The following is a 17417-nucleotide window of genomic DNA, read 5'->3' as shown; positions in this document are numbered from 1 at the left end:
AAGCTAACATTTAGCAGTAACCAGGAGATGTAATCCTCATTTATTTTGGAGTTGGTACTCGAGGATGTGAAGCTTATCTGAAACTTCTTTTAAGTTTTTCCAAAAGCTGGTGAGAGAGACAGGGGAGGTTAACGGATGCTAAGAAACCCTCTACTCAGCTGTTTTAGTTATGATTCCTGATTCCCCACACTCAGGGAGGCAGAGGCAGGAGGATCGCTGTGAGTTCTAAGGCCAGTTCTGGTCTACAAAGGGCGTGTAGGACAGCCAAGGCTACAAAGAGAAACCCTGTCTCAAACAAACAAACAAACAAACAAACAAACAAAGCTGGCTGGGATGTCTTGCTCACCTCCTCCTTTTGTGAAGAAGTGTTAGTATGCCAGTGTTAGAGACACCTTCTTAGGTCTTCCTTAGGATCTAGTAATTGTTTCACATACAAACTATGTCAGAATTACCATGAAGTAAAACATTAAAATTACAAAACGTACATCTTAGTGGGAGGGGAGGTGTCTGATGTTAGACCCTTAGTCTAAAATAGAGTGCAGTGATTCCCTGAAGGCTCCATGAGACTGGGAAGTTGGATGGATGTCTCCGCTTTGGTTAAGCTCAGTTTTGTGGCAAAGGGAGGCCATCCCCCATGAGGGCACAAATCCTGTGGGAGTGTCACATCGCACAGATGAAATATAGATGCCTACATACTTTTCTTTTAAAAGACACTTTACTTAGGTTCAGATGGATTTAAGAGGCAATGGTATCTATAGCCTAGGCAGGTAGGTCCAAAATATGAAACTAAAGAAACAGAGGAAAGAATTTCATGGTCTCTACTCTCGGAGGCTGAGTCCATAGGTACCTATTAGAGTAATTAGAATATAGTTAGTACGAGGTCCCTCTTAGGAGTTGTACAAGAGACATAGAAGGAGAACGAAAGTAACTTCCCAAATCTCCCCAAGGAACGTTCCATCTCAGGTTCAGAACTGGGAAAAGATGTCAGGAGTTCCCTGTCACCTGAGTCAGAAGGCTAGCTAGCTCTTACGTCTCACATCCTTTTTTATAGTACTTGTTTTTATTGTAGACATTCTTATATTGGGTGTTAAATAATGATCACCTGTATTGGAAATAGTTTACCCATTAGCTGTCCTTAAGGGCACAATTTCTTTTCTTCTTGGGCTATTTTGTTCTCATGTTCCCTGTCACAGCATCGGGAGGCCAGACTAAGCCAGGACAGGGGTTTGGAGAATGTTCTGAGACAAGCATGTTTGACTCTGGAATGGGGAACGGAGGCCAAATCCCATCTCTAGAGCCAGCATCTCAATGAGGTTAAACACTTTGGGGCCTCAGTCAACCAGCATACTAGCACCTTGTGGTTTGTTTTAAAGCAAGCCTAAGGCGTGTGGGAATCAAGATCTTGGACCCCATCTGGGACAAAGCAAGTGTGAGGCCCACTTTCCATAATAAGTTGTAACCTACACCTGGAAAGTGGCTGGAAGTTAGTAACCCAGAGGGCTGGAATGGCACCCCCAGTTCCAGTGACTTGACAGGTAAAGCTAAATGCAGGAAGCTGGAGCTCCCAGGGTTAAGAATGACAGAGACCGAGCATGCAAAGCCTAAGGCAGAAAGCTGGAGGACAGTCAGAGTCCAGATGGAGGGAGTCAGTCTAAGGAACCAGTAGAATATCCTTACCTCACTGTGTGGATGTTGGATTCACTGGCATGTGGAATGACAAAAGGCCTCTGCTCTGGGGGTTGGGAAAGAGAGAGAGGGAGGGAGAAGAGGGCAGATGAGGACCAGGATCCAAACCGAGTTCTCATGGAACACCAATAAGGCCCCAGACTCGGGCTTCTACTGCTCATATAGACAAGAGCCACAACACAACCCCCCCCCCACAAAAAATCAGAGGTATCCAATTGCAACTAAGGGTTTGGTTAATGGCCACACACTCTTGATGGGATGAGGGTAAGAAAAAGAGGGAGAGGCAAATGTGCCCTGATCCACATGTCACGATGTTCTTCTTGTAGGTTTTCTAGGACCCCCTGGATCCTTCTATTTCCCCATCTCCTATATTTCTCTTACCTAGGGTCTCAGTAGGATGTCCTCACATCTATCTCAATTTCCTGGTAGGTGAAGACTTTGGTGGGACATGCCTTTTGGGCTAGTGCCTAATTATAAGTGAGTATATACCACGTAAACTTTCTGTTTCTGGGTTAACTCACTCAGTATGATCATTTCTAGTTCCATTTGTCCACAAATTTTGGGATTTCCTTGTTTTTAATAGCTGAGTTGTATTCCGTAGTGTAAATGTACCACAGTTTCTTTATCCATTCTTAAACTGAGGGACATTTAGGCTGTTACAGTTGTTTTTTATTGTTTAGTATTTTTCATTTCCATAAAATGAAGATATTATTTCATGTATATTTACATTTCCCCTTCTCGTTGGTTTTGTATTCTTTGCAGAGGAAATTATGTAGCTACATAATATTGCCTTCTGATTTGAAATGTCTATTTAACATATGGTAATATACAGACATCAACATTTAAACTGTGACAATAGTAGAGGTCTCTGGAAGTCATTGTCTGGCTCATATGATTACTCTACAATGCTAGCACTGAGTCAGAACTGAACATTTTTTGCGGTCCTGATACAGGTTCTTGAAGATGCACCACAAGGACCCAGCCATCCTGTTACATCTTGCTGTACAGGGTCTGCTCAGGAATGAGCCTATAATAATCCAATCTCTTGAAGAGATCCGACGAGATCTTTTTGTTCCTTTGTTCACCTCTGCCTTCTTGGGTGGGCATAAGAAGACACTGACAGCAATGGTGAAGGTTTGGCCCTTTTATTGTCTCCACATTGGAACATTAAGAGTAAATGAAACACAAAGTGAACTCTTGAAAGCCATGATTGATGGTCTTCAATTCCTTCCTGCCATAAACTCTGCTTCTCCTCGGCAAGATTCTGTGTAATAGTGACATGGGAAGCCAGCAAGAGGTTATTCTTCAGGCTGTGGAGACAGAGAGGAAAAAAGGCATACCAGAGTTAGTTAACGGTAAATGCTGTCAGCTGGTAGGAAGTATTTGGTCCAACTGTTAAGGTTTGGTTTTGTCTTTGTTTTCTTTTTGTTTGTTTTGTTTTGTTTTGTTTTGTTTTCCTAAAAATAGATATTTTAGCCAGGTGGTGGCAGCACACACCTTTAATCTCAGTACTCAAGAGGCAGAGGCAGGAGGAACTCTGTGAGTTTGAGGCCATCTTGGTCTACAAAGGGAAATCCAGGACAGCTAAGGCTATGCAGAAAAGACCCTGTCAAAAAGTTTGTTTTTTTTATATAATATATCCTGTTGTGGTTTTCCCTCTTTCTCTTCCTCCTAGTTTCTCCCCACCTCCATTCCCATAGGAATCCACTCCTTTTCTGTCTCCTATTCAAACACAAACAGGCTTCTAAGGGGTAATAATAAGATAGAACAAAAACTAATACATCAGATAGGACAAAGCAAAGAGGGGGAAAGGAGCCCAAGAGAAAGCACAAGAAAATATATAGAAAGAGTTCCAAGATGGTGTTTGCCAGTATGCACCATATCTGATCTATTGCAAGGAGACCAGGTACTTGAATGGAGCCACAGACTGCTGGATCTTGGGAACTGTAGGTAAGTGGAGTCCCAAACTCTGCAAACTACAGGTGAGCCTAGCCCTAGGATAAGCAACAGCCCGGAGGTGCTAAATCCACTCCCCAGACTCTCAAAAGGAATTCACATGTGAGCTGCAGCCGGCATATAAAGCACAAACTCGCTGTGTGGGGAGGTGGTATTCTGGAGCCCCTGGCCTGAGGAGTCTAAGGGAATAGGGTGAAACTGCCCTTGGATCCCTCCACCCACCCCACGTCAAACTGTGGAGGTTGCCTGCCCAGGCTGAGTGGAAACACAGGCAGTGGGGCCCACCAAAAATTGCTAGAGTGGGTGTGCAGCTTGAGGGCCATCCTGGGCCCAATCTAAAGCTGGACACAATGGACTGAGCCTGCAAACAGGGACAGTTAGAAACCAGCTTTGACTGCTCCCACAGGCCCAGCAGGATCTCCCACGCTATCAGGAGACATGGGGCATGCCTGCAGTGTCTAATCACTGATCTAGAGGGATCTCTGAGCATCCCGGCTTCCAGAGTCGTGGAAAGTACAGGCACCTTGGAACCCGCCATTGGCCTGAAATCCTATTGCCTCTGACCCACAGCACACTGATCCCACACTCTCCAACAGACAGAACCAAGCTGGATCAGCTCCCACAGGCCAAGCAGGATCTCTCACGCTGTCGAGAGACATAGGGGCGTGCCTGCAGTGTCTAATTGCTGACCTAGAGGGATTTCTGAGCATCCTGGCTTACAGAGTCATGAAAAGTGCAGGCACCTTGGATCCTCCCAGTGGCCTGAAACTGTATTGTCTCTGGCCCATGGCACACTGATCTTGCATTCTCCAACAGACAGAACCTAGCTGTTTCAGCTCCCACAGGCCCAGCAAGATCTCCCATGTTCCTGGGAGAGGCTGGGCACTTCTGCAGGGTATAGAGGCAGAGCTAAAAGACAACTACAGCCCAGAAGATCTGATCCAGCTGGGGTCTTGGCTACCAAGTGACAGGAAGGATAGGCAGCTGGGACCACCCTACCCAACCAGAGTGCCTGTGTTCTGACCTTGTTCTAGGTCCCAAAACTGCTGATCTGAATTACAGCACTAAGGTGAAAGGGTCCAAACAGAAACTTACTTTGGCTGACTCAGCCTGGAGCCTAAGGTGTAGAGAAAAATCTCCAGGAGTGGAAACCAGATCACCTGCCTGTTCCAGGAAAATACTCCCTGATTCCCACAGGCAAGGGCACCCGACCTATAATCAGTCATCAACTATCCACTCTCAACCAGTGAAGGTCACTAGAAGCTACCTCCCAACATCAGAGTCACCAAAATGACAAGAGGACAGTGAAAGAATGCAAAAAACCCAAAACAGTTTGGCATCTCCATATCCCAGCAATCCCAATGAAAACAACCCAGAGAACCCAACAACAATCGAAATACAAGAAAATGACCTCAAGTCCTTATTAAGGAAGATGATAATGGAAGAAACGAATAAAATCTGTAAACAACTGCAGGAGGAGGCAAACAAGAAGGCTGAAGATTTAAAAGAGTCATATAAAGAGACACTTGAAGAATTTCAGAAAAAAAAAATAACCAGGTGAAGGAAATCATTAAAACAGTTCAAGACCTGAAGATAAAAATGGAAGCTATGTTAAAGGAACACACAAAAGAAAAACATGATTGAGAGGCAACAGAGGAGAAAGCGAGCATCTCAGATGTGACCTTATCTAACAGAATGCAAGAAATGGAGGAACGAATATTGGGACTTGAAGATACAATCGCAGAACTCGAAACAACCATCAAAGAAAATGCTAAATCTGAAAAGTTCCTGACACAGAACATCCAAGAAATCAAGGACACCATGAAAAGACAAAACTTGAGAATAGTAGTTTTTGAGGAAAGAGAGGACACCGACTCCACAGCCCAGAAAATGTCTTTAACAGAATCATAGAAGAAAATTTCCCCAATTTGAAGAAGGAGATGCATATGAGTATACAAGAGGCCTACAGAACACCAAATAAAATAGACCAGAAAAGAAAATCTTCCTGCCACATAATAATAAAAACACAAAATATACAGAACAAGGAAAAAATATTAAAAGCGGCAAGAGAAAAAGGCTGAGTAACATATGAAGGCAAACCTATCAGAATTACTTCTGACTTCTCAGCAGAAACCATGAAAGCCAGAAAGGCCTGGACAGAAGTCTTGCAAACCCTAAGAGAACACAGATACCAGGCAAGATTACTATATCCAGTGAAACTATCAATAACCATTGACAGAGAAAACAAGATATTCCATGACAAAAACAAATTCAAACAGTACCTAGCTACAAATCCGGCTTTACAGAAGTTACTAGAAGGAAAACTCCACCCCAAAGGGTCAAATTACAACCAAAACTACACAGGAAATAGATAACTACACAATTGCAAAATCACAACCTCACAAAATCTCGACTGTAACAAACAGCAAAAATGAAGGGACTTAGCAATCACTGGTCATTAAATCTCTCACCATCAATGGTCTCAATTCTCCAATAAAAAGACACAGACTAACTGAGTGCATGAATAAACATGACCCAACATTCTTCTGCATTCAAGAAACACATCTCAACCACAAGGACAGACGTTGCCTCAGAGTAAAAGGTTGGGGGAAAATATTTCAAGCAAATGGTCACAAGAAGCAAGCTGGGGTAGCCATTCTATAATCTAATAAAATAGACTTTCAACCAAAATTAATCAAAAGGGACATGGAAGGACACTTCATAGTCATCAAAGGTAAAGTCAATCAAGAAGACATCATAATTTTGAACATATATGCTCCTAATACAAGGGTACACACATTTATAAAAGAGCTATTAACTTTGCTAGTCTCCCATGCTTCTCTCATCTAGAGTCCCAATAGGATGTCCTCCCCTCTGTCCCAGTTTCCTGGTAAGTGAAGGCTTTCATGGGACATGCCCCTTGGGCTAGTATGCAGATATAAGTGAGTATACACCATTTGAGTCTTTCTGCTTCTGGGTTAACTCACTCATTATGATCATTTCTAGGTCAAGCTATTTGTCCAAAAATTTCAGGAATTCCTTGTTTTTAATAGCTGAGTAGTGTTCCATAGTGTATAAGAATGGGAAGATACAAGGGATGGGATAACCGTGGAGATGTAACAAGAATAAATTAATAAAAGTTTTTAAAAAGAAAGGGCTATTAACAAAGTTTAAACCACTCATCAATCCCCACACATTAATAGTGGGAGGCTTCAACACCCCACTTTCACTGAAGGATAGGTCTTTGAATAAAAAACCAAGCCAGGAAATAACTTCATTAACCAATGTCATGAATCAAATCGATCTAACAGATATCTACAGAACTTTTACCCAAATGCAAAGGATTATACCTTCTTCTCTGCACCCCATGGAACCTTCTCTAAAACTGATCACATAGTAGGTCATGAAGCAAGCCTCAACAGATACAAGGAGATTGAAATAATACCTTGTTTCTTATCAGATCACTGTGGTCTAAGGCTGGACTTCAACAACAACAGAAATAACAAAAAGCCTACACACACATGGAAACTAAACAACTCTCTACTTAATGACTCCTGGGTCAAGGAAGAAATACAGGAAGAAATAAAGGACTTCCTGAAATTCAATGAAAATGAAGGAACAACGTACCCAAATTTGTGGGACACAATGAAGACGGTGCTAAGAGGAAAATTCATAGCAATAAGTGTCTTTAGAAAGAAAATGGAAACATCCCACATAAACAACTTAACAACACATCTGACAACCCTAGAAAAAAAGAAGCAGAAACACCCAAGAGGAGTAGATGTCTGGAAATAATCAAACTCAGGCCTAAAAATCAATAAATTAGAAACAAAGAGAACAATTCAAAGAATCAGCAAAACCAAGAGCTGGTTCGTTGAGAAAATTAACAAGATAGACAAACCATTAGCCAAACTAACTAAAAGACAGAGAAACACTATCCAAATGAACAAAATTAGAAATGAAAAGGGAGACATAACAACAGACACCGAAGAAATACAAAGAATCATAAGAACCTATTTAAAGGCATTTATGCCACAAAATTTGAAAATCTAAGGGAAATGGACAATTTTCTCGACCAATTCCATTTGCCAAAATTGAATAAAGGTCAGATAAACAAATTAAATAGCCCTATTTTGCCTATAGAAATAGAAGCAATCATTGATAGTCTCCCAACTGAAAAAAGCCCAGGGCCAGATGGCTTCAGCGCAGAATTCTACCAGTCATTCAAAGAGGAACTAATACCAATACTCTTCAAGCTATTCTAAAAGATAGAAATGGATGGAACATTACCAAATTCTTTCTATGAGGCCAAAGTCACGTTGATGCCTAAACCCCACAAAGACCCAACAAAAAAAAAGAATTTCAGACCAATTTCTCTTATGAACACTGATGCAAAAATACTCAATAAAATATTCACAAAACGAATACAACAGCATATCAAAGACATCATTCACCATGACCAGGTAGGCTTTATTCCAGGCATTCAGGGATGGTTTAACATACGGAAATCCATCAATGTAATCCAACCATATGAACAAACTGAAAGAAAAAAACCACATGATCATCTCCTTAGATACTGAAAAAGCATTTGATAAAATACAACACCATTCATGTTTAAAGTTCTGGAGAGATCAGGAATACAAGGCACTTATCTAAACATAATAAAGGCTATATACAGCAAGCCAATAGCCAACATCAAATTAAACGGAGAGATACTCAAGGAAATCCCTCTAAAATCAGGGACCATCAAAGGCTGTCCAGTTTCCCCATATCTCTTCAATATAGTTCTTGAAGTTCTAGACCGAGCAATTAGACATCAAAAGGAGATCAAGGGGATCCAACTGGAAAAGAAAGATGTCAAATTATCCCTATTTGCAGATGATACGATAGTGTATATAAGTGACCCCCAAAATTTCACCAGAGAACTCCTACAGCTGATAAACACCTTCAGAAAATTGGCTGAACACAAAATTAACTCAAAAGAGTAACTTTCCTATATACAAATGACAAACAGGCAGAGGAAGAAATTAGGAAAACTACACCCTTCATGTTAGTGACAAGCAATATAAAATATCTAGGAGTAACTCTAACCAAGCAAGTGAAGAAGTTGTTTGAAAAAAAAAAAAAACTTTAAATCTCTGAAGAAAGAGATTGAAGATGACATCAGAAGATGGAGGGATCTACCTTGTTCGTGGATCAGGAGAATTAACATAGTAAAAATGGTCATCTTACCAAAAGCAATTTACAGATTCAACACAATCCTCATCAAAATACCTAAAAAAATATTTTGAAGATATTGAAAGATCAATTCTCAACTTCATATGGAGAAACAAAAAAACCCAGAATAGCAAAAACAATCCTATACAATAAAAGAGCCTCCGGAGGAATCTCCATACCTGATCTTAAGCTGTACTATAGAGCAACAGCAATTAAAAGAGCATGGTACTGGCACAGCAATAGGCTGGTGGATGAATGGAATCGAATTGAAGACCCAGAGATGAATCCACACACATTTTGTCACTTTATTTTTGACAAAGAAGCCATATCTATACAATGGAAAAAGGATAGCATCTTCAACAAATTGTGCTGGTCTAACTGGATGTCTACATGTAGAAAAATGCAATTACACCCCTATTTGTCACTGTGCACAAAACTCAAGTCCAAGTGGATTAAAGACCTTCAACTGATAAAGGTTTAATATTCAAAATATATAAAGAACTCAAGAAATTAAACACCACCAAGCCAAATAACCCAATTGAAAAATGGGACTCAGAACTAAACAGAGAATTCTCAACAGAGGAATATCAAATGGCTGAGAAATACTTAAAGAAATGCTCGGCCTTGTTAGTCATCAGAGAAATGCAAATCAAAACGACACTGACATTTCCTCTTACACCCATCAGAATGGCTAATATCAAAAACTCAAGTGACACCACATGCTGTCAAGGACATGGAGAGAGAGGAACACTCCTTCATTGCTGGTGGGAATGCAAACTAGTACAGCCACTTTGGAAAGCTATCTAGCACTATCTCAGAAAACTGGGAATAGGGCTTCCTCAAGACCCAGCTATTCCACTCCTTGGAATATACCCAGAAGATGCTCCAGCACACAACAAGAACATTTGCTCTACCATGTTCATCACAGCCTTATTCATAATAGGTAAAGAAACTGTGGTACATTTACACTATGGAATACTATTCAGCTATTAAAAACAAGGAATTCCAGAAATTTGTGGACAAATGGATTGAGCTAGAAATGATCATAATGAGTGAGTTCACCCAGAAGCAAAGAGAGGCAAATGGTATATACTCACTTATATTGAGATACTAGCCCAAGGGGCATGTCCCATGAAAGACTTTACTTACCAGGAAAGTGGGTCAGAGGGGAGGACATCCTATTGGGACTTTAGGTGAGAGAAACATGGGAGAATGGGGAAAATAGAAGGATCCAGAGGGTCCTGGAAACCTACAAGAAGAACATTATGATGGGTGGATCTGGGCCCAGGGGTCCTACTCAAACTATGGCACCAGCCAAGGACAATATAGGCAGTAAACTTCGAACCCCTATCCAGACCTAGCCGATGGACAGGACATTTTCCACCATTGAGTGGAGAGTGAAGTCTGACTTTCATACAAACTCTGGTGCCCCATTTTTGACCACGTCTCCTTGATGAGGAGGCCTGGTGGCACTCAGAGGAAGGATAACAGGTCACCAAGAAGAGACTCTATACCCTATGAGCATATACAGGGGGAAGAGGTCTCCCTCAGTCACAGGCATAGGGGAGGGGAGTAGGGGGGAAGCAGGAGGGAGGGAGGAATGGGGAGATACAAGGGATAGGCTAACAATTGAGATGTAATGTGAATAAATCAACAAAATATTTAAAAAGAAAATATATAGAAACAAAGATCCACAGTCAGTAATCCCACAAACACACAATGCTAGAAACTATAATATATGCAAACAGCCTATGTGGCAAAAAGAGAAAAATTTAAATATGCAAAAAATTAGATAGAAATAAAACAAGAATTTTTCTTTTAAAATTTTTTTATTTATTAATTCATTCATATTACATGTCAATTGTCATCCCATCCCTTGTATCCTCCCATTCCTCCCCCCCTCCCATTTTCCCCTTACTCCCCTCCCCTATGACTGTGACTGAGGGAGGACCTCCTCCCCCTGTATGATCATAGGGTATAAAGTCTCTTCTTGGTAGCCTACTATCCTTCTCCTGAGTACCATAACCCATAGGGCAAAAAGAGAAAAAATTTAAATACGTAATAATTAGATAGAAAGAAAATATAAGAATTTTTCTTAAAAAAAAAAAAGCCCAATCTACCCTTAATAGTACTTTGTTTTTCCAGTGAGACTTTTATTGGAAGAAACAAATTTTTCATTTGTAAGTAGTTATCAACTTCCGGATTGGGGATGGGGTCATGTTTCAGCTCTAGGATCCCATCTGGTGCAGATATGTGCAGGCCATGCATATGTTTCCTCAGTGTCTGTGACTTCCTATGTGCAATGCCCCTGTCGACTTAAGGGCCTTGTTTCTTTAGTGTCCTCCATACCTACTAGCTCTAACTTTCTTTCCACCCTCTCAGTTGAAGTTATTTAAAAGAATCCTATGTCTTACAGAGGGGTTTAATTGTGTAACAAATGTGAGTGAGAGTACTATTGATTGGTTTGCATGATTAATATATTACTTAGAAGATAGAAGTACTGAAACAGGTGAGCATTAATGCTGTGTACAGGACAGAAAAATGCTGTATTTGAATAGAAAATGCTTCCTATTATTTGCTGTGTGGAATGGATCATATTATTAATGTTCATGGGTTATAATAAAATATGCTACCTCTTATATGTGCTATCTCCTCTTTTCCCTACAGAGGCTCCAAACTGAAGATCCTAGATTTGAGGCAGGATGGTGACTGCAGGACCACATGTTTTCAAATGAGGACCAAATTTCTTTTCTGTTTTCAGTCTTGCTCTTACTCTCAAGCCTCTGTCCTAAAGAGAGCAGGCCAACATAACACTGTAGATTTAGGCTCTGAGGTTCAGATGTCCAGCTGTCCCACTACTGAATTACTAGTGGACGTTTCCCTTGACAGTACCTTGAGATCAAGGGAATTTTTTGATTTGCTTATGAGTAAAGTTGAGCAGAGCTCAGAGTCCTTGCACCTCTGCTGTCGGTATTTGCAAATTGATAAGCTGTCTGACTATAAAAATACCTTGAAGCTTCTGAATCTGTCATGTGTTGATCACCTGGCCATTGACTGGACTTCCCTGAATGATATCACCACCCCTATGTCTCAGATGGTTCACCTGGACAGTCTCAGTCTCTCTAAAATCACCCTTAGATCCTTGAATGGGAAGATATTCAAAAGTCTCCTCACCGAACTTAAGCAATAGACCACCTTCAGGAACTCAACCTGTCTTTCTTCTGCCTAACAAATCGTCTACACAAATTGCTCAGGTGAGAGTTTGAGGGGAGGTACTTGGTCTCCTGGACAATCTGTTGTTCAGAAAGGATGGAATTCTGTGGCATTCCTAAGCCACTTCAGGATCAGTTTTGCTGTTCTCCTCAGCAGTAGCACAGCTGGAAGCTTGAAACTGTCCAGTAGAGCACTTCTTTATAATAAGGGAAAAGGCTGGCATATAAAAATAAGCTACAACCATTCTTTTTCATCCAACCATGTGAACACATTTTCCAACCCAAAATACATTAATGAAAAAGACATAGTCTTTCTCTAAGTATCTACAGATGAACTGGAGACACCGGGGTGGAAGAAGTTAGAGATTCCATTCTGTAGTGCTGGCATGTGTGCACCCATAGTTCATAATGTCAGATCATATTTGTTCATTTGTTTTGGTCAAGGATTAGGCCCAGAACCTAGGGGTTGTCATTTAGGGCCATGCAGTTGCCTGTTATCCCTGACCCCACTCCACCAAACGGTAGAATTAGTTCCACATGGAGTATAAGTACCAAGTAGGTATTTTTTCACTTACGATTGCACAGGACTGAGCATAATACTATCTTGTACAGATTCTGAAGGTTAAAAATCTATGTCTAAGAATACAAAAGTAGCTTTCTCAGAGCCATCTGCCTATTGAGTGAGTCAAAGCCCACACTGTTAGTTGTTGCAGCAGCATATGTGCAAAGTAGTGTGTTCTAGATTCATAGATACATTCCCCCTCACTGATTCTGTATCCTTCAGAAATGCTTTTCTGTTTTTTTCCTTGCAGAGTCCTGCCACATTATCTGGATTTCTTGAATCTGCCTTTCTGTGAGCTTTCTTGTCCCCGACCCGCGGGTTCAGTTATTCGTGGAGTGGCGAGGAGGGTCGCGACCTGTGAATAAAGAATGGACGAAAGAGAGACATGGGCCCAGGAAAACGTTGCTTATCGAGGGCCGTTTATTGTAAGGGGGTATCCAAATTTAAAGTAAGTTTCTGAGAGGGCAGGGGGTGGGAAGGAATGCAGTGGAAAGTTACAAAATCTTCTGGGCCAGGCCCAAGGACAGCAGGCGTGGAGTGGGGCGATTATTCAGAAGTCGCGGTACACCGAATGTTCTCTTTCTCAGGGTCAGGCTGGATCTTTGTGGTTGCCAGGCAGAATAATTATCTCAAGTATGCAGACAGCTGTGGCTTTCAGCCAGCAGGGCCTCTCAGCCACTGGGGCAGGTCAGGCAAGGTCCTATGGCTTCTGACACTTTCTTACATAGACTTCAGATTTCTGTCCCAGTGTCCTCAGGCCACTCACCTCAAGCTGCTGAATTTCAGTAACAATCCAATATCATGGGGAGATTGTGAGCCCTTCCAAATTCTTATGGAGAATGTCCCTGGTACCCTGCAGCTTCTAGAGATAAATCATTGTCTTACAACAGATTCTATCATATCTTCTCTTATCCCGGTCCTAAGCCACTGTTCCCACCTCTGTGTGTTTAGTTTTGCTTCTAATCCCATTACAATGTCTATGCTCATGAGAATTTTGCAAAACTTACTACCCCTAATGGAGTTGGATTATGTGATTTACCCTGTCCCAGTACACTGCTATGAACGACAGTATTATCAGGGTAGCTTAGACCAACAGAAGCTTGCCAATGTTCAGGCACAACCGAAGGCAATGCTACAGGCAGCAAAGAGAAGTAACAGGAATTGGATCACCTTTTCAGAGTGATTTTCACAGTTCAGCCAATTTTCAACACTGATAAATGTAGTTTAAGCATGCAGTGTTCTTTATTTAAGTCTATAGGCTTTATATGTAAGATCCTTATGTTGTAGGAATTACAGTCAGGGAATATACGAATGTAATGGAACTTTATAAAGAATAACTCTAACAAGAAAATGGAATAGATGAGAGTACCTGAGGGTCTTTTGTCCATTATCATTAATTTCCTCCTTACTGACAAGTATGCTATACATCAAGTCACGAAAAGTTATACCCCTGTCCTCACTGAGATTTACTTGTAGAAACTTGACACCAACAGTGTCACTGTAACTTTTCCTGGATGTATTTGCTGACCTTCACCAGGCTACTCCTCTGGGGTACACGAAACTTACTGGGCATATTTATGTAGCTTACTTTCAAATCTTCACTTAAGCAGTATGAAGGGAGATGGAACAGGAGGCACAAGGGTGGAGAGAAGGAGCCTGTTGTTAGCAGCTATCCCCACCACCTGGGGCCATAATGAAGTCTAGACTGAGGCTGCCTCTGAGGGCCGTGTCTAAGACTATGGCTAATGTACCAGCAGGTGTTGGTATTGCTGTACAGATCTGGCCCCATTCCTCACTGACTGGAATGCTCTGGAGCACTGGCCCCACTTCTCTCTGACAGCTGCAGTTGGGAGAGGGGACCCTGCACCCAGCTCAGGTAGCACAGTGGAGCTGGCCATGATGACTGGGCTGTGAGTGAGTGGGTCCTGAGCACAGGAGTGTGGGGGAGCTGTCCCTACCACTTATCTGTGGTGATGCGACATGGGCGCAGGGGTGATGCCTCCCCCCTTGCTACCTGTGGCAGTTGGGAGAACTGGCCTTGAGGTCATGAGAGCACAAGAGCTAGATCTACCCTCCTCACTAGCTGTAGCACTTGGGAAAGCAGGCCCTGCACCTCTCCTGGGAAACAGAGTGGCTCTGGCCCTGATGGCTCCAGAAGGCACTGGTGAGCCAGCCTGAAGATGTGAGATCAGCAGAGCTGCCCAGCCTCCTAGGCTCTAGCGCTTGGCAGCATGGGCCCTGTACTTTCACTGGGCGGCACAGCGAAGCTGGCTATGAAAGCTTGGGTGCCTGTGACCAAGCATGAGAGCAGGAGAACTGCCCCTGCCTCCTGCTGAGAGCAGCACTGGGTGGCATAGCCAGAGCAGTGCTGGGGAGCTCACCCTGGTGGTGCAGATGAGGGAGAGCCAGCCTGCTGACCAGCTGAGCTACCACTCAGCCCTGATCCAGGGCTCTGAGTTAGCCCACCCCCAAATCTGTACCATCTGCAAATGGTTGGGATGCATGAAAAAGGCCAGTCCTGCTGACCCAAAGCTGCAGGATCTCTGTGACAAAGCAAAAACAGAATAACCAGGAGGAGGCAGATGAAGATCCAATATTGACGGTGTCACAGGTGCCAGAGATCTCCAACCTGATCAATGACTCATTGCAATGAACATTTCCTAGTGAAGATGTATGGACAGAGGGGTGTACTGTGGGACACACTGTGATATACCACAGCTTCCATGATGAGATGTTTCTATGGTGTGTGTGTGTGTGTGTGTGTGTGTGTGTGTGTGTGTGTGTGTGTGTGTTATTTGGGAGGGTGTTGCAAAGGTGAAGAACAGGTATGGGAGAATAGGGAGATAGATGGGCAGATGAGCAGGACTGGGGTCCATGATGTGAAACTAACAAATAATCAATAAAAAGGTTTTATTTTTTAAAAGAAAGTTTTTATTGGCTGGTCTGTACTTCAACTGAATGCTCAGGATCCCAGTGAAGCCCCTCTCCTTTCTCAGGGTCAGCTTATAAGCATAAAATCCTTGTCCTGGGTGGACATACTCCAGTGAAGAACATACTTCAGTTTCAGAAGTGGAACCGCAGAAGCCAAAAGGCAAGGTTAGTACATGTAGAGACTTTTCCCAGCACTGTGGACTGTGACAGATTGGGCCTTTGTTTAGTTTTGGCAGGTGGTCTTCTCTGTGTGCTGAGTTTTACAGGTGAGTGACACTTCCATCATGGAGTCACTTGTGCTAAGGACTGGAAGCCTGCTGAGGTCTGGGGCCATGTTACATTCCCCACAGATCTTAGTGATTGAGTCAAATCCTGGACTCATCCTGTTCTAAAGAGGTGTGGTGGGTCCTCAGGACAGTTACTGTGACTGAGCTGACACATAATTGGCCACATAATTTCAAATGCAGGGTCCAGCCACTTCTCCATTCAGATTGAGAATGCAAGGTCCAGTCAGTGCTAATAGAAGAGCTGCTAGCCAGGGGGCACCAAGAAAACAGTGGCTGGTACCAATTACCTGATTTATGTCTTGTCTCTTTCTCTTTTTGAAGTTTCCCCAACTCTGGAAGGTTTTCTCTAATTATCTTGAAAAAAAACAGAGGGTTTCCCCCCTCCAAGCCATGACTAGTCCCTTATTACATGAGAAGTAATTCTAAGCCTCTTTAATTTTGTAGGGCTAGTTCTGTAAGGGAATCTAAGTGTTGTTTTAGTCCTCAAATGGAATCTGAATATATCTGCATCCTAATCTACCTGTTTACTTAGTTTGGAAGACATCATAAGGGGCAGATTTAGTCAAACCATTAGTACATGCCACCAAGTAGTCTCAGGGGCCCAGCAATGCTGCTGTTGCCCAGATGAGGTAACCCACAAGGCAGAAGAGCAGGCATCAGACTAAGCGGAAGTGCCTAGGTTAAAGGTTCTGGACATTAGAGAAGTGTCAGCCACTTGTAAGTCCCCTAATGTTAGTTTGGGGCTGTTCCCAGTCACAGTGAGTTTGTCAGCCTGGATAGTTCCTCTCCCTATGTAGTACAGGGCCAGGGGTCTAAGCCTAAAAAGCAGTCCTAGCCGATTAACTCTGTCCCCAGGATCCCCTCCTTTGGGATAGAGTCTGAATACCCAAGTTTTCCAAGGCCAGATCTTTCTTGTGAAATTTAGAGATTTTTAATATTATGCCCATTGGATTGTATTTTCCTATTGTACATTTCTTTGAGAGAGGGCTTTCTTTCTAAATATGCATCGATGTGTTTTCAGTTGTTCCTGGCAACGTGGGGACCCAGCTGCAGGGCATGCATAGAATTGTTAACTCTGTATTTTTATCTTAAAAGATAATCTCCTATTATTTTCCTTTTTTCCAACAAAACCCTTTAAAGCAAGCATCAATGTGCAAAGGTCAAGAAGAATATGGATTGCTGGCATGTAGTCACACTAGCTAATACCTTCCTTTTATCTGTATTCCACAGTTCTCAGGTCCAGGCCTGGGAGGTTGGACCATAACCGTGTGTTTATATCAAACTTAAGACTTAGGCAGAGGTAGAGGGGCAGGAAAGGATGGCCTCGGGGCCTGACAAAACCTTAATGGGTCCATAGTCTAGAGATAGTCTGTTTGCCATGATCACCTGTGGCTTCCATTTTCTTAACCTGGGTAAGCTGGATCGATGTTATGCCAGCTACCTTCACAGTCATAGCAGTGGAGAGAAGCACTATGTAGGGTATTTTCCATTTTGATGCCAGAGCCCCTTTGGCTACCTGCTTGATCTTGATGAAATCACTGAATTCAAACCAGGGGAAACTAGTGG

General features: G+C 42.5%; 1 protein-coding gene across 1 annotated transcript; it reads left to right on the top strand.

Moving 5' to 3' along the window:
• The first annotated feature begins 2649 nt into the window (after window positions 1-2649).
• Window positions 2650-13816, top strand: LOC127184938 (melanoma antigen preferentially expressed in tumors-like). Its single transcript, XM_051141401.1, is given in 6 exon segments — window positions 2650-2952; window positions 10012-10019; window positions 11527-12038; window positions 12041-12113; window positions 12884-12936; window positions 13362-13816. Coding segments are annotated over 6 exon segments (1404 nt in total).
• The last annotated feature ends 3601 nt before the right edge of the window (window positions 13817-17417 follow it).

This window comes from Acomys russatus, chromosome X (genome assembly GCF_903995435.1).
Source record: "Acomys russatus chromosome X, mAcoRus1.1, whole genome shotgun sequence".
NCBI lineage: Eukaryota > Metazoa > Chordata > Mammalia > Rodentia > Muridae > Acomys > Acomys russatus.
This window is presented reverse-complemented; position numbering and strand designations above follow the sequence as displayed.